At 39.1% G+C, this 19,111-nt stretch overlaps 1 protein-coding gene across 2 annotated transcripts in view; it reads left to right on the top strand.

Annotated features, from left to right (window-relative positions):
* The first annotated feature begins 589 nt into the window (after positions 1-589).
* Positions 590-19,111, top strand: part of AQP9 (aquaporin 9) — a 48,376-nt gene continuing 29,854 nt past the window's right edge. For both annotated transcript variants that reach the window (XM_023228627.1, XM_023228628.1), the window contains exon 1: positions 590-1,069. In XM_023228627.1, the coding sequence (XP_023084395.1) occupies positions 959-1,069 (111 nt within the window). In that variant the 5' untranslated portion in view covers positions 590-958. The remainder of the gene's footprint in view (positions 1,070-19,111) is intronic.

The following is a 19,111-nucleotide window of genomic DNA, read 5'->3' as shown; positions in this document are numbered from 1 at the left end:
TACATGCTGATTGATCTCTTTCCAGCTCAGTCATCTCCATGCAGTAAAGAATTTCAACCTGCTATTGTTTATTTCCTATGTATTATGTCTAAATATTTCATGGTAAATGAAGAAGAGTGACTGTTTTCAAACTGAAATACTTCTTCAGAAGAAACCCAAAAAGGTGACTCCTCCATCTTTCTGATTCTTGGATCCTAAAGTATCTTCAGCAAATGAAGCCCAGTTTCATAACCAAAGAGGAGACTTGCAGTGTGAAGCTTGCAATCGTCTCCCTGTATGTTAATTTCTCTATCTTTAGGATGGCCTCTGTGGTTCTTACTAACCTCAGAGTGGTATCATGAAGTCACTGAAATGATACTGGAAGAAAACAAGAGTGATTAATCTTCTAGGGTGATAAATCTATATTTTCTTCAAATTCTTCATTTTGCAATAAAAACCTTTTTCAGAAAAGAATGTTTACATTGGATATATCTACACCTGATTTGACAATTCCAAACTACACTCCAACAACCCACTTCTGAATGAGAAAAAAAAAATCAGAAGCCTGCAATTGTGTAACATGCAAATCTTTTCTGGACAAGGGCCCATCACTGTGGTTTGGCAACACAACCGGCACATCTCTTTTCTCATCTCTTGAAAAAAACCAACAGAGAAAAAAGTACCTTGAGAATAAAGGTAATGATTAATCTATCAGGTACAAAAAGGATCATTTGGGGGATTTCAGGTTCTAAGTCGCAGATTCAAACAAATAGCAGCGAACAGGGAATGACAGTTCCACCAGAAGACGATTAAGCCACAGCCTCTAATTGGAACGGCATTTGTGCGTCAGAGACTCTCACCAGACATCTCCAGGAATCTGTGAGCCACTGTCAAAACGTCCATTTTCATGTGGCTGTGAAAGTGAGGACCAGAACAGATAGGCATTGGTGGAAACAGGAGTCCTCAGAGAAGCCCCAAGATGCAGCCAGAGAAAGCAGAAAAGAGGAAAAGCTTCAAGCAGAGACTGGTCTTGAAGAGCAGCTTAGCGAAAGAAACCCTCTCTGAGTTCTTGGGCACGTTCATCATGATTGTAAGTATTTCCTGATTTCCTCGATTCAGACCCAATACTGCCTCCCTAGCTGCCAGGCTGGTAGTGGCGAGTTCTGTTCAGTTTGTTTTCTTTAAGTTAATTATCAGATTCATCTTTTCCAGGAAGCAACAAGTTACTAAAGGCTGTTTGACTATTTAGTGGTTGTGATATTAAGTTTTCAATTACCCATTGCATTTGTCCACAAAAGTTGATGGAAATGGAAGAGAGGGAGTGTGTGAAGTGCCTTCTTTATTTCAGGTATTTACTTATACTCTAAAATGGCTTTGTGATTTAAAAGTCAGTCATTAGACAATGTTTTCATTGATTAACTGATTTGTACCCTGCTTGCTTCCTCTAAGCATTGGGGTGACTCGGTCACCTGGAATAAGCATCAATAGTCAATAAATATGGTTGGCAAAAATACGTATATAGATGGCAAGAGACATCCCAGTATGACAAGTGCTTGACAAGTATTGTGCTGTCAGATCACTTGATTTTTAAGAAATTAAAAATTGCACTAGGTAGAAATAGTGTCCCAGGCAATAGTCCAGCTTAGTTTGGTATCATTCTTTGTCTCTATTTAAAGTAAAGTAATCTCTAAAGATCTTTGGAGATTTACAAGACAATTACAAGAACCTTCTAGATATAAACGAGGGATGACTTCTAAGAACCTCTTGAGGATTGCCCAGAGATTTACTCAGCTATTAACAAGAGACTGGAAAGTTTACTTAAGTAGTCTGGGCTTTCATTTTGCTGCACGTTCTAGCATTCTCTGTATCCTGAAGTTTTACCTGGAGCCAGACCATTTGTGAATAGAAATGTATTATCATGTGGCAACTATTGATTTCAACTGTTTTTTTTTTTTTTTATCCTACTTAAGGAGTTCCTACTCTAGGTATAAATAATTTCATTTTCCTTAAAGTTATAGAGAATAGCCCATAAACTCTGTGCATTAAAAGTTCTTTGCTTTTGGGCAAATACATAATAATTTAGAAGAATAAGCTCGGAATGCATCAGCTAAGCCAAGACTGAGAAACAAATGTGAACTCAAAATACTGAACTAGTGTAACATGAAGAGACAGTCATAAATTTTCTGATCTCTGAGAGACACATTAGACCAGATTCGTTAAAGTATTTTCAGGGAGCTATGGACAATTTCTTGCACTCTTCATCTTCCCTTGGCATTCGTTGTTGGCTGCTCTGACCACACTCACTGTCATAATGTAGTAAGAGGAGTTAGAAGGAAAAGAGAGAAGATAAAAGTCAATGATTCTTATGATTCCCAGTCACTGCTTACTGGAAAATCTTTCTTAGGGAGACTGAGACCCCTCTGTCATGTTACCTGACAATCTGGCCCCAAAGAGGAAAGCAGTTGTCAGTACAGACTGGTTACAGCCTCACAGTGACGAGTGGGTCAGAAAAGTGAAGCAAATTCAGTTACAATTCTTAGTGCTCTGCGGAAAACAGAGGAGGAAGTGAACTACATATCCTTTTTTTTTTTTTGCAACCAAAAAGTTTAAAACCTTCTTTATTTCTTAAGAAGAACCTGTTTCATAATCTCATGCTTTCTGCATTGTAAGTGAAAGTTGCTTTCAGCAGTTCACTGCTCAGCTGGTCTTGTGTCTTCCCCACCACGCAAGGTGGGGGTTTAATAAAGAACATCTTGATATTGTCTGTTGAAAAATTAAACCTTATATCTTCTGGATAAAGCCAGTCATTTCCTGAAATATTTAATTTCCATTTATACCATACGTTTATTTTCTAAAGTGAACCCTAATAAAATCTGCAACCTTGATTATCGTCTTCAGTTTTGTTGGAGCTTGGGGGGATGTATAAACAAAAAGTTCCTGCACAAACACAATTTTTTTAAACCAAGAAATCTACATGGTTTTGCTCAAAGTTTATCCAAAGTAATTGTTTCTGCTTTATTAGAGAATGTGCATTGTGCCTTGTATTTTCTAGTAAAAAGCTTTACATATTGATAAGGCAAAGGGGAGGGGAACATTAAAAAGATGGCAGAGGATATGAAGGACTCAGTCCTTTAAACATGTGAGATCGGTTTTTTCCCTCGACCTTGGGAGTCTGGTGCTATTTTTTTCCCTTCTTTCAAAAACTGCTCTTATGGGGAGCATCTCAAACTAATCCACACCATGGTATAAATTAGGGGTCCCCAACTTATAGGCCACAGACTGGTACAGGTGATCCCTGGTGCCAAAAGATCGGGAGCAGTTGGTGTAAAGGATTGATAAGGCCTACTGGTAGCATTAAGAGAAAAGAAGGTCCATGAAAAATTCTTTATAAACTACAATTAAAACCAACAACAATTAAGTCATAAGCCAAAAAGCTAGCTCTAATGTGGCCTTTCAGTCATTGGGATAGGTAGGCCTTTCACCTTTACTAGTGTCGGGGCAAAGTTTGCAATGCAAAACGCTGATCTCTTCCTTAGGCTGAACTTCACAGATTCTCTAGTCATGTCTAGTCATTTCTCACAGGAACCATGCTCACTCCTACTACTCTATATATTCTCCTCTCTCTTCAAACTTTTCAGGATTCTTTGATACAGAGCTCATCTTATTTAAGATGCTGAAGTGACAACCTAGCAAGCGGCCCCAATTCCTCCTAAGGTGGAAGGACAGCCTTCCAGGGCTGGACTTTTGAGTAGATAACATACTGTGCAGACGGACAGATCCTAAATTCTTTTCTCATCCTGTCAAACTTCCACATTAGAGGTATAACTTTTAGCATCTCTTAGAATGGAAAAAAATGCAAGTACTTCAGCTAAAAGTAGTACCCTTGATCTTTACCTTGAGTGCCCTGAAGGAAATAGAAAGAAACTATCCTAGAACACAGACTATGGAGGAAATAGGGGAGTGGGCAGTACAGGAAGGAAGAAGGAAGGATGGGGATGGTCGATTGTGTGTGAGAAATTTCAGACACTGCAGTGTTCCCTTCTTCCTGCTCCTACCTTCTGCCAGGACTGGGTGAGAAAGTGTCCCTCCTTGCTGGGGTCACAGAGTTTGTCACTCCATTTTGAGAGGATTCTCAATCAGATATGCTGGTTATAGACACCCTAGGGCTAAAATTATTATTACAAAGTTTGTTCAGATCTTCAAGTAGGTCTATTCTATCTTAGGGAGCGTTTGAGACAAAAGAATCTATGGTCAGGATTTAGAGTGAAATCGAAAAGTTCGTAAGCCAAATTAAAGGAGACATTCACTTTGCAGGGCAGAATCCAGGACAATTTTGGTCTAATACATTATTTGGAATGCCCAGGTACTGGCAGGAGAGCTCTGAGATAAGGGTGGGCAGATATCACTGGCCCTTTTTATTGGTGGAGAAGCTGAGCAGAGCCTGATGTAATCATGCATCCCAGGAATCAGCCCAGAGCCCAGTTGACCTGCCCTGGGCACACACTCGCCCTTGGACTTCCACTGTGCTCTTCCCTCATGCAGCACAGAGTATTCGCTCATCCAAATTCTTGTTTCTGTTTATATGTTTCCTGAAGAGAGAGAAAGGAGAGCGATCAACTGCGTTTTGCCAGATGGAGAGATAAGTGTAACATAATTAAGAGACTTATCAGCCCTTGAATGAAAGCTGGGCTTGTTATCTTGACGCCAGTCATTTCCTAATACCATCATTTGATGAGAATTAACTCCTTTCATGTGAAAGCCCAAGAAAACTTGACAAATTTTACAGCCTAAAATACAATAGCAGTGTCAAAAGATGATTTTACAGAACAGACGTGGTGGGGGGGACATTTTGTAGAAGATCTGCTAGCAGAGTCTTGGGATCTCTTCACCACCTACAAACACATTCAAACCTCAAGGAACACCAGGGTTCTGAGGTGGCTCAGCGATGTCTTCACAGCTCTGATAAACTCACTGACCATGCAATGCACTGTGTTTTTCCTCTAGTATTTCTGTTTTCTAGCTTCTCCTCAAGACCACTCTTTTGGTTCAGAGCAAAGGACCTATAGGAAAGTGGGCCTCAAGAGATCCCATAACTTCTCTCTCTTGCTTTCTGGCTCAACAGCCACCTGTTCTTTCTCTGTTTCCTCCATGCTTGATTCTTCTAGCTTGCTATTTTACAAAACCATCCATCTCTCCAAGTCTAGGGTGCCCAGGACTGAGGGTCACACAGAGTTAGAGCTGTCAGTTGGCCAATAGATAATAGATCAGAAGCCCCTGCTGTCAGCAGTACCCTGGATGATTCTGTCTGTGGGTGGTTTGTCTGTCCAAGTCATGCAGGTATCCACCATCCTCGGGCCCTCACTCAGAAGCTTTGGAATAAGATGGCCTCTGTTGCCTGACCCTTGCATCTTTCAGATGAGAGAACAGACACCCACAGTCTTACAGAATTTTATCAAAAGCTCTTTCCACCACAGCAGAACGTTAGAGGATGTCTACAGTCAGTTTCACCTGCCTCTTGTTATTATGATTTATGTTCAATGCTCAATCCTTCAAGGATTGGTACTTCTGTACTTGGGAGTTCTGTCCCTTTAAGAATGTCTGAGGTTCTAAATCAGTGTGCAGAAGTGCTCAACACTGAGGATTCTCCTCAGATCCTTACCTTGAAGCAAGACTTTAAAGACCCGAGACTCTCTCCTGTCAAGTATGATGACAAGGAAAAGAGAGGGCAAAGAAGGTTAACACTGAGCATACTCTATACCCCAGACACTTTGATCCTTAAACTAAATCTAAACTAAATCTAATGAGATAAAGATATTGCTCTCATTTTATAGATGAGGAAATTAGGACTTAGTATGGTTAAGTGACTTGACCACAAGCAAGTGTGTGGTGGAGCTGGGAATAGAATCAAATCTCTCCAGTTTCTCTTAACCATGCTGCAGTTAACATTCTAATATATGCTTTTGAACTTTTACTACAGTTGTCTATAAGAATATATATTATAGTTTTATATGCTTAAAAATTTACATATATAGCTTCATAGCTTGTACACCTCATCCAGTCTGAGACTTTTCCCCAGAGACACTTTCTTAAATTTATTAATTTGGGAACATGTATGGCTGCCTTATGTATCCATCGCCCTCTTGCTGTTGATTACAATTACCAAGACTGCTGCATTGAACATCTTGGTATGTGTCTCCCCGTACACATGTTCAAGAGTTTCTCTGGAGTATATACCTAGAAGAGGACCTGGTGGTCCTAGGGTATGTGCGTTCTCAACTTTATGTGAATTATAAAATCGCTCTCCAGAGTGATTTCAAAGTTGTACTTCCAGCAGCGACATGAGTTCCCATTTAGCACATACTCAACCTCCCTTGATATCATCCAACTTTTATATGTTGCTAATTTGACAGATAGAAAAATGGAATTTCACTAGTAATTGTACTCAATTCCAGTGCAGTGATTTACTTTCATATATTTACTAAATGTTTAGGTGCCTCTTGTAAATTGCCTGATTAAAGCCTCTGCACTTTTCTCTTTGGGATACTTTACTTTTTCTTAATTGTTATAGGATATCTGTATTTATTTTAAATCCATACATTAAAGTATTTTGTGTTTTCTTATTGACTTTTAATATTTTGCTTTTCATATTTGTGTCTTTAAATAATTAGAATGCATTTGGTGTATGATGTGGGATTGGGGTCTATTATCTATGTCTGGAACGACAGACAATTGTCCCAGGACCAATTTTGACTGTCTGTCTTTTCTCCACTGATTGTGATGACATTCCTATCATATACCTGTTCACACGCTTATGTGGTTCTATATCTGGACTACTCAGAGCCATTGTTCTGTTTGTCCAAATTTGCACTACCTCATATATCATTTTTTTGTTGTTGAGAACATTGTTTGTTGTTGTTCTCTTTCTACTTTTATTACCAAGGTTATATTAGACTCATGAAATGAATCAAAATTTTCCCTTTTTTTTCTATTTTCTGGAGCACTTTGTGTAAAATGGGAGTTATCTATTTCTTGAAGATTACTCAGCATGTGCGTGAAAAAAGAGAGGGATGGACAGATGACAAGAAAAAAATTTCTTTAAAAGTTACAGGTCTGGCCAGGCGCAGTGGCTCACGCCTGTAATCCCAGCACTTTGGGAGGCCAAGGTGGGTGGATCAAGAGGTCAGGAGTTCGAGACCAACTTGGTCAATATGGTGAAACCCCATCTTTACTAAAAATACAAAAATTAGCTGGGCATGATGGCATGTACCAGTAGTCCTAGCTACTCAGGAGGCTGAGGCAGGAGAATCGCTTGAACCCGGGAGGCGGAGGTTGCAGTGAGCTGAGATTGTGCCACTGCACTCTGGCCTGGGCAATGGAGCGAGACTCCAACTCAAAACAAACAAACAAACAAAAAATCTCTACTATATCTGAGGTGACATCCTCTTTTCAAATTTTAAAAAGAAGTTAGAAGTTTCTTTGTTTTCCACTTCAGTAATTTCTGCTTTGATCTTCCTTATGTCCTCCTATTGAGTTGATCAGCTTTCTTTATTCTTGCCCTTTCTCCTCTGTGTGCCCTTTCTATTAAAGTATTTACCCTTAGGCTGGGTGCAATGGCTCATGCCTATAATCCCAGCACTTTGGGAGGCTGAGGCGGGTGGATCACCTGAGGTCAGGAGTTCAAAACCAGCCTGGACAACATGGTGAGACCTGGTCTGTACCAAAAACACAAAATTAGCCAGGCATAGTGGTGCACACTTGTAATCCCAGCTACTCAGGAGGCTGAGGCAGGAGAATTGCTTGAACCTGGGAGGTGGAGATTGTGCCAAAGCATTCCAGCCTGGGCAACAAAGCAAGACTTTGTGTCCAAAAAAAAAAAAAAAAAAATTACATATATATATTTAAGTAAATCAATTTTTCTTCTGAACAACACAACAACTTTAAAAAATCCTAATTCCAATCAACCACTCCATCTTACATGTCATTGTTGTCTAATAAATTTTTCCCTCATTATTATGGTTATTACTGATGTTTTAAAATAAATATTTATTTTTATTTGCTTATGTAAAAATGCATTCCTATCATTTACTGGTTTATTTGCTAATCATTACTGCATAAACCCACTACTTTCTCTTGGGTTCTATCTCCTTCTTCTTGCAGTTCTTCCTTTAGAAAATTCTTCAGGAAGGGTGTGTGACACATGAACTCTCTCAGTCTTTGTCTGAATGTGTCTATTTTATGCTCAAGGTTGAATGATAAATTAGCTGATACATTTTAGGTTGATAATTATTTTTGCTTGGCATTTTTCAGGTGTCATTCCAATGTCTCTATTATTGCTGCTGACAAGCCTGTTGGTCTCATTTTGTTCCTTAATAATCTGAATTTATCTAGTAACTAGTAAGAGTTTTACTTTGTTTTTTATTTTGAAATTTCACCATAATGTGACTAGAGGTGAAATTATTTCCAGTGCTTAACTCATTTTTCATCTTCAGTTTAAAGAGTTACAATTTTTACCAATTCTGGAAAATTTTCATCTTTATTACCTTGTCTTTCCCTCAGTCTGTTTTCTCCTTTTAGAATTCCTATTGGTATGCATGTTTGACCTTGTCATTTTTTAAAGTCTCAACCATTTTTTTCATATTTCTTCTCTTATTCTCTTAATCCGTGCTGAATTTTGTACAGTTGTTTCAAATCTATCTTTCAGTTCACCAATTCCCTATTCGGTTCTATCTAATCTTCTGTTTAACACATTCATTGAGTCTTTAGTTTCATTATGTTTTCATTTCTATATGTTTTGTTTGCTTTTTTCTTTTTTTTAGTTTCTTTTCTTATGTGCTTATTTCTTTCATTTCCTTAACTCACCAAAGCCTAATATATTTATAATATTTTAAACCTGTTCTGTCATCTCGAGTTTTGGGGGAGTGAATCATTCTGCCTATTTTATCTACTGACTCTTATTCATAAAGGATCTTTTCCTTTACTGTTTTATACATCTGTATTGTAAATTCTTCAGGGAGATTTATTTTTCCCTGTGGGAATTCCACGTGGCCTGAGCTGTGGATTTGTTCTTCCAGAGCAGGTTTGCATTTGTTTCTGCTGGGTTCCCCAGGTATAACGCCAGCCAGAAATGATTACTGTGAAGTGGCAAACTGAAAAGAGAAGCCTGGGGGATGCAGGTAGGTGCCTGTTGAAAAGCACTCTCCCAAAAGAACAGCGCTCTGTGCCCTTTCTCCCAAACTGGGACGTGTGACCATGAGTGACTGAGAGACTTCGTGCTTCCTACAAACGAGGTCGGCTCTTCTGACATCCTTAGACTTTGAGTCAGTAGCAGCTGAGGGAGAATTTTCCTACAGACTTCCTCCTGTCAGCAATGAACGCAGAGGACCAGGCTCGCCTGGGAAATCACACGGTTTAAGGCGCTTGGTAGAAAAGTCAGTTCTGAATCATTGATCTAAGGGTTGCAGACTCCCAGAGCCAAACTTGATTCTGCCAAACAGGATTCTGCTTCTGATTGTGAATTTTAATTTTTCCCAGAAAACTCACTGTTTTCATTGACTTTCAAAGGGGAAGTATTTTTTTTTTCTACTTTCCAGAAGTGGGTTTGGTTAGTTTTTCTTTAGTGACGAAGCCCATTGCAACATGTTCTCATTACTTGACAAGAAAGGAAAACATGGTAATGAGAGCAGAAGTTGGCCCTTCTTTACTCATCAGCCCTGTGAGAGTGACCTAACAACCCACAGATAGTTCAAATGGCTGAGGCTGTTCAGCCGTGAAGAAATTAGGTGCCCACTATACCTCCAGCAGGCACCTAATTCCATGTCTGGGGCAGGATTGCTGAGTTCATTGAAACTTCTAAGCAAAGCAAATGATTTAAGAGAAACTATGCCAGCAAAGTGTGCCTGCCCTGCCCCCTGCCCTTTTCTCCATCTTGGCATCTTGGCTGATCATGCTAAGATGTAAGCCTGGAACAGTCAGTCAAGACCATAAAGGACTTGAGGGCTTAGTCCCTTCTCAGCGCACATGCCTTAGAGTCTGTCTGAAAACTCAAGCTTTGTTATGAGAAGACCTCCCAAAAACCCTATGCTTCTATCAACAGGTGATTGGTTAAAGAAATGGGGGTGCATCTATGCAAGACTCCTGTTTTGTCATTAAATAGAAGCTTTACATGCTAATATGAAAATACTCTAAGCTATTCAAGTAGAAAAAGGCAGAAATGGTATGTGTTAAATACCCTCACCTGTATAAACACACACACACACACACACACACACACACACACACACGCAGGCACATGCACATCTTTTTGACAACATACCAGAAAGTATTCATATTAGTTACCTGTGGAGAATAATATTTAAAATCTGGGGTGGGAAGGAAACACATTTCTTATATTCTATTGTGTACCCTTTTGAAATTTTAAAAATTGTACCTATTCATGTGTATTTTCTTCACCCTCTTCCTCCCCATGAGAGAGTTCACCCAGTAGAGTATGCCTTTTCAAAGCATTTTTTTAGGGAGTTGCTCAAAATCTGTTCTGAAAAATACTAGCTCCAAAAGATGCAAATAAGAATTAAGTGAAAGAAAATATGTGGTCCTTCCCAAATATGCTTGGGAAACACTGGGTTAAACAAAAATAAGCAGTTTTCTCAACTGCAGGAATTATCAGAGCCTTTAATGTTCTCTATAAATCTCTAAGAGGGGAACAGAATGTAAAGCTGTCTTCAGCTCTACTTAACCACAAACCCCTTTTTTGAGGAGCATCTCATGGGACTAATGATCTGTGAAACATACTTTGAGATTTGCAGACCCTGGAAACACATCAATCCTCAGAACTCCTCCATCTGCAGAGATCTCCCAGGTTGAGAGTGATAGGAGGTGGCCTTGGCACTGTTGGGCCCTGTGGGTACAGGGAGAACTGTCCTCAGCAACCCCCACTCACACACAGCCCACTCAGCGTCACAGTTATCCTAATGCAAACACACATAACTTAATTAATAAATGCTTCATTCATTTCTTATTCTGGCCCTTGGGATGGTGATCAAGTTCCCATCCAGGTCAGCATTTGGGATGAGTTGAGCGATGTGAATGCCTGGCGGGATCAGAAAAGGAGAGCATTGTTCTTTTCAGCCCAGTAGAGATAGTGGAGTTCAATCACCTCTCCTTTCTGAGCTTTGAGTTGGTTCTTGGTACTTTTTTCTGCTTGGAGAGCACTGAGGCTGGCCATGTTCCCATTCACCTGGCTCTCACATTGCAGATTCCTGTTTTTATGAGCCTGCCCTATTATTGCCTCTTTTCAAGTACAGCTGGTTCTTGGGTGATTGATCTTATGCTGATATTCTCTTAGGCTGCATGCCACCACATACTTTATTTTTTAGTCAGAAGATCCAGGTTTCAGTCTTGGTTCTTTGTGACTATTTTTGTTATGACTGAGAAAGTTTTATTTTGTAATTGGAAAACTAACTGACGGGAAAGCTGTGCATAAATCTGCACTCTGTGCTAATAAAGGAAACAGGCTGACCCACAGAGGCAGCAGCAGTTGTCACAGGAGGAACACTGGGATGGGAATGAAAGAATCTGGCTCCAGATTCAGAAACTGTCACCTATTCGCAATACGTCTTGTATCAAGTCACTCAAACTTTCAGTTTTTAACTGGGGATGAAGTATTGGAAGGACTCATAGAAGTAAAGTGCGTGAGAGCGCCTCACCATGGCTCCAATGCCACGTGAATGTTTCCTCTTTCACCCATCGCTGGTCAAAATCATGTGCAGTCAAACCTTGGCCCCAGCACTTACCACTTACGGGAATGTGAGAGCAATTGTTTTAACCTCTCTAAGCTTTGGTTTCCTAGTTTGTAAAATGGAGACAGGAAGAGGGCCTGACTCATAGGTCATTGTGTGGACTGATGGGCTAATGCATGGAAAGTGCTTAACTCACAAAAATCATTCAATATAGATCAGTTGTTATTGGTGTTATTATTATCTTCATATGTTCAAAAGGCTATAGTCACATAAGCTGAATAGGTGGGAATAAACAGGTGGGGCAGGACGGATGGGAGACTTCTCTAATACACACCTACAGCACAGGCTGGAGGGCCAAGGTTTGCAGAGGGTGCCGTGCTGACAGATTGCCATGGATTCTCCTTTCCCTCCAGTTACAAACTTATAGGAGCAGGGAAGCCTCTGGTAAGCCCTAAAGTGACTCCCTTCTCAAGAATGGGGATTGCGTTGTTTGGAAACACTATGGCCACCACCTTAGACAAAGTTTTGCCCATAGGCAGCCCTTCCTTTGATGGTAGCCACAGATTCTTTCTTCAGGAGCTAGGATTGCATCCCAACCCAGGTGTGTTATCACCATGGTATCTGCAAGGCCAGGAAATCGCTGGCACCAAAAGCTTAATGGTTTCATCTTCCCAGACCTTAAGACAGGAGTCAACAGCTCCAAAGCTAAGTGAGACCAAACAGGCAACACATATGAGTGATGTGGGCATAGTGGGGTTGCGGGGAAATGGATAGCGTATGCCCTGTCTCAGAGGGACATTTGCCATTCAGACCCTCTCCACTGTGGCCTTACCCCATTCTTGCATCAGGAATTTCAATTACTTGAGCTCACCACAGCCTGATGGAAAGTAGTTGCCATCGCAATTACCTTGGGCATATACTTCACCCTCCTACAAGTTTCAGAATATTTCAAGACCCCTTTTACTGTCTCCGATGGAATTTATGGCTCAACATTCTTTATAGCCACAGGCTTTCATAGACTTCACGTCATTATTGGGTCAACATTCTCATTATCTGCCTCCTCTGCCAATTAAAATTTCACTTTACATCTAACCACCATTTTGGCTTTGAAGCCGCTGCCTGATACTGACACTTCATAGATGTAGTATGACTATTCTTATATGTCTCTATCTACTGAGGAGGATCCTACTCTTTCAGTATAAGCATTACCATTGACTTCCAATCAATAAACTTCAACAATATTTGAAAAAGAGTAATTAGCCTGACCCTAGCCCTAGTAACCAACACCTTACTGGCCCTATTACTAATAGCAATTACATTTTTACTCCTACAACTTAGTATTTATATAGAAAAATCCAGTCCTTATGAACGCGGATTCGACTCATTAACCTCTGGCCACCTCCCCTTCTCCATAAAATTTTTCCTAGTGGTCACCACATTTCTCCTGCTCAGCTTAGAAATTGCTCTACTACTGCCCCTGCCATGAGCCCTTCAAACAAACAACCTGACACTAATAATTAGCACAGCCCTTATACTAATTAGCATTTTAATCCTAGGCTTGACTTATGAATGAACCCAAAAAGGATTTGACTGAATTGAATTGGTAGATAATTTAAGTTAAAATAAATGATTTCGACACATTAGATTATGATAGACCATATTTACCAAATGCCCTTTATTTATATCAATATTATATTCACATACACCATAGCACTGCTGGGAATATTAGTTTATCGATCCCACTTAACATCATCCCTATTATTCCTAGAAGGTATAGTATTATCAGTATTCATTATAATTACTCTAACTTTAAATATACATTTCACTCTAGCTTCCATAATACCCATTATTCTCCTAGTATTTGCTGCCTGCGAAGCCGCAGTGTGCCTTGCCTTGCTAGTTTCAATCTCCAACACATACAGCCTAGATTATGTACAAAATCTAAATTTACTTCAATGCTAAAAGTTATTATTCCAACAATTATACTGTTACCAATAACATGACTCTGTAGTGACTCTATAATCCAAATAAACATAACCATCCACAGCCTATTCATCAGCCTCATTACTCTACTATATCTTACCCAATTAAATGATAATTCATCTAACTTCTCACTAACTTTCTCCTCTGACCCACTAACATTGCCCCTTCTAATCTTAACAACCTCACTACTACGTCTTACAATTCTAGCAAGCCAACATCACCTTTCCAATGAGTGACCTCCCTGGAAAAAACTCTATAATAGTTCTCTTCCCCTACTTATCACACTTGCCCATACTCAAAATACCTTGGGTTCACTAAACATCATCATCATCATAATAATATTTACCACCCAAGAACTATTAACTTCCTGATCTAATAATCTTATAGGACTAGCATGTATTATGACTTTTATAGTAAAAATACCTCTATATGGACTTTACCTATAACTCCCCAAAGCCCATGTGGAAGCCCCTGTTGCTAGCTCAATAGTACTTGCAGAGGTACTCCTAAAGCTAGGTGGCTACAGTATTATTTGGCTTACCCTTATCCTCAACCCCATAACAGAATATATAGCCTACCCCTTCCTCACACCATCCTTATGGGAAATAGTTATGACAAGCTCTATTTGTCTACGACAAACAGACTTAAAATCACTTATTGCATATTCCTCTGTAAGCCATATAGCACTTGTTATTATGGCTATTCTCATTCGAACCCCTTGAAGCTTTACAGGTACAGTCACCCTTATAATTGCCCATGGAGTCACTTCATCTTTACTACTCTGCCTAGCAAATTTGATCTACGAGCGAGTCCATAGCCGAATTATATTACTTATCTGAGGCCTTCAAACACCGCTTCCACTAATAGCCTCTTGATGACTTTTAGCAAGTCTTACTAACCTTGCCTTTCCTCCTACTATTAACTTAATAGAACTCTTCATCATTATGGCTTTACTCTTTTGATCAAACATTATGCTTATAGGACTTAATATACTAATTACAGATCTTTACTCCCTACATATACTAATCACAACACAACGAGGGACACTTGTATATTACATTAACAGTATTAAACCCTCGTTCACACAAGAAAATACATTCATACTTATATACCTTGCAACTATCTTTCTATTATCCTTAAACCCTAAGATTATTATGGGGTTTGCATACTGTAAATATAGTTTAACCAAAACATTAGATTGTGGATCTAATAATAGAAACCTGCAACTTCTTATCTACCGAGAAAGTATGCAAGAACTGCTAACTCATGCTCCCATCCCTAATAACACGGCTTTCTCAACTTTTAAAGGATAAGAGCTATTCATTGGTCTTAGGAACCAAAAATATTGCTGCAACTCCAAGTAAAAGTAATAAACATGTATTATACCACTATTATAAAAACACTAATTCCCTTAATCTTACCAGTTATTACTACCTTAGCCAACCCCTGCAAGAAAGATTGAGACCTATACTATGTAAAAATATCTATCGCATGTGTCTTTATTAGCAGCCTCATCCCTGCAACAATATACATATTCATAGATCAAGAAATAATTCTCTCAAACTGACATTGAATAACAATTCAAACTCTTCAACTCTCACTAAGCTTCAAACTACTTTTCCACAATATTTATCCAGTAGCACTGTTTGTTACCTCATCTATCATAGAGTTCTCAATATGATATATAAACTCAGACCCTAATATTAATCAATTTTTCAAATATTTACTCATTTTCCTCACCACAATATTAATTCTAGTTACCGCCAATAACCTCTTCCAACTTTTTATCAGATGAGAAGGTGTGGGAATTATGTCTTTTTCACTAGTTGGCTGATGATACGGCCGAGCAGATGCCAGTACAGGAGCCCTCCAAACAGTCCTGCATAAACGATTGGCGATATTGGCTTCATTTTAGCTATAGCATGATTCCTCTTATTTTCCAACACATGAGAGCTTCATCAAATATTTCTTCTAAATCTTACCCCCAATTCCTTTCCACTAATTAGTGTTCTCCTAGCAGCAGCAGGAAAGTCAGCTCAATTTGGCCTTCATCCCTGACTTCCTTCTGCTATAGAAGGCCCAACCCCAGTTTTAGCCCTATTCCACTCTAGCACTATAGTTGTAGCAGTTTTTCTACTTATCTGCTTCTACCCTTTAATAGAAAATAATATATGAATCCAAACCTTTACATTATGTGTAGAGACATGACCACCTTATTTACAGCAATTTGTGCTCTAACACAAAATGACATCCAAAAAAAAAAAAAAAAATTATAGCATTCTCCACCTCAAGCCAACTAAGCCTTATAATAGTCACAGTGGGTATTAATCAATCACACCTAGCACTTCTTTATATCCACACCCACGTCTTTGTAAAAGCTACATATGTTCAGGATCCATCAACCATAATCTCAGTGATGAACAAGACATCTGAAAAATAGGAGGACTATTCAAGACTCTACTCCTCACTTCCTCCTCCCTTATCATTGGCAGCCTTGCACATACAGGTATGCCTTTCCTCACAGGTTTTTATTCTGAAGACCTCATTATTGAAATGGCAAACAAGTCATACACCAATGCCTGAGCCCTTTCTATTACTCTTAGTGCAACCTCCCTAACAGCGGTCTATAGTACCCAGATTATTTTCTTCCCTCTGATAGGACGACCTAGCTTCACAACTCTGATCATTGTTAATAAAAGTAACCCTTTCCTAATTAACCCAGTTAAGCGCCTAATAATCGGCATTATCTTCGCTGGATTCCTCATTACCAATAATATTGTTCCCACTTCATCCCCCTAAACAACTATACCACTTCACCTAAAACTCACAGCCCTAGGTGTGACCACGTCAGGCCTCTTACTAGCAATAGAACTAAATTTTATAATGAATAACCTTAAGCTAAAGTATCCATTACAGACATTTAACTTCTCCAATATACTAGGTTTTTACTCAGCCACAATCCACCGTACAGCACCCCCCCCACCCACTCAAGCCTATTTACAAGCCAAAATATTTGATAGGAAAGTCCATACCAAAAACCATTTCACAAACTCAGATATCAGCCTCCATTACCGTATCTGCCCCAAAAGGCCTAAGAAACTCTATTTCCTCTCCTTTTTTTAATTTTACCTCTTCCAACTCTAATCTTAATTATCTAATCATCACCCCGAGTAACTTCAAGTGCAACATAAATACTAACAAATAACCAGCAACTACCACCAATACCCATAACTTTATAAAGCAGCTGCACCCACAGAATCCTCATGCAAACCACCCTCACCCTCAAAAGTTATGCAACTCCCTACGCTATTAAATTAATTGTAATAACCATCCCATCATACTCAGCCATTCGCCAAATCAACACCAACTCTATTAATAATCCTAATAATAAAGCCCCTCAAATGTTAATACCTGACCTTCATATTTCAGGATATTCCTCAACAACCACTGCCACCGTACAACCAAAAACAACCATTATACCACCCAAATAAATTAAGAAGACGATTAACCCCTAGAAAGTCCCACCAAAATTCAACACAATACCACAACCCACAGCACCACTAATGATTAACCATAGACCCCCATAAACAGGAGACAGTTTCAAAGAAAAACCTGCAAACCCTATAACCAAAAGAATACTTAATAAAAATAAAATATAAGCCATTATTCCTACATGGACTACAACCATGACTAGTGGTATGAAAAACCATCATTGTATTTCAACTGTAAGAACACTAATGACCAAAACACGCAAAACACCTACTAATAAAAATTATTAATCATTCATTCATTGATCTTCCCACACCATCCAACATTTCTACATGAGGAAACTTTGGCTCACTTATTGGTGCCTGCTTAATTCTCCAAATCACCACAGGATTGTTTCTGGCCATACACTGCACATCAGATCCCTTAACTGCCTTCTCTTCAATTGCCAATATCAGCCAAGATGTAAACTAAGGCTGAATAATTCGCTATCTTCATGCTAACGGCGCTTCAATATTTTTCATCTGCCTCTTCCTACATGTTGGCCAAGGCTTATACTATGCGTCATTTATATTTCTAGAAACCTGAAATATTGGTATTATCCTGCTATTCATGACCACAGCAATAGCATTTGCAGGTTACATACTCCCATGAGACCAAATATTCTGAGTTTTTACAAACCTATTCTGAGTAATTACAAACCTACTATCAGCCATTCCATATATTGGAACTGACCTTGTACAATGAATCTGAGGTGGATTTTCAGTAGACAAAGCCACCCTTACACAATTTTTTGCCTTCCATTTTATCTTACCTTTCATCATTGCAACTTTAGCGGCTGTTCACCTTTTGTTCTTATGTGAAACAGGATCTAATAACCCTTCAGGGATCTCCTCAGACCCTGACAAAATCACTTTCCACCCCTACTACACAATCAGATATTCTGGGCCTAATTCTCCTCCTCCTCTTCCTAATAATTCTAATAATTCTAGTGCTATTTTCACCTGATCTTCTGAGCGACCCAGATAATTACACTTTAGCCAACTCCCGCAATACCTCACCCCACATTAAACCAGAGTGATACTTTTTATTTGCATATGCAATCTTATGATCCATCCCTAATAAACTAGGGGGTGTACTGGCCCTTATATTTTCCATTCTTATTCTAGCAGTTATTCCTATACCTCACATGTCTAAACAGCAAGGCATAGTATTCTGTCCACTAGTCTCACACTCACATGAATCAGAGTGCAGCCAGTCAACTACCCTTTTATTATCATTGGACAAACAGCATCCATTATGCACATCTCTACTATCCTCACCTTATACTAATTATGGCCTTAATGGAAAACAAGTTATTCAAATGAAACTGCCCTTGTAGTATAACTCAATACTCTGGTCTTGTAAACCAGAAATGGAGAATTCCCTCCCCAGGACAACTCAGGGAAGAAGCATTTCTTCTTCACCATCAACACCCAAGCTGAAATTCTAATTAAACTATTCCCTGTACTTTTTTCGGCACACACTTGAACCACTATGTCAGCATTAATGAACTAATACCTAAGTGCTTTTATGTACTTGGTGCATTACTGTTAATCCCATGAATAATATATTGTACTATAATTGTGTAACCATATATAGTACATTAATACATTAAAGTACATCAAGAATATAATCCACATACATATAACCACATATTAACAATCCCCGAATCAACTATAACACATTCACCATATCAACCGTATTAACTCAAACTAGTCAACACGAATATCAACCCGTACTAAAAATCCTTAATATTACACAGTACCTTAAATCGTTCATCGAACATAGCGCATTTCGGTCAAGAAACTCCTCATCAATATGGATGTAACCTCACGGCCCAGGGACCGCAGACTGCGCAGGAAAACTGCAATCCCCTGTAAACAGCA

This window comes from Piliocolobus tephrosceles, chromosome 6 (genome assembly GCF_002776525.5).
Source record: "Piliocolobus tephrosceles isolate RC106 chromosome 6, ASM277652v3, whole genome shotgun sequence".
NCBI classification, from domain to species: Eukaryota; Metazoa; Chordata; class Mammalia; order Primates; family Cercopithecidae; genus Piliocolobus; species Piliocolobus tephrosceles.
The sequence above is the reverse complement of the archived record's forward strand: the minus strand, read 5'-3'. Positions and strand labels throughout refer to the sequence as shown.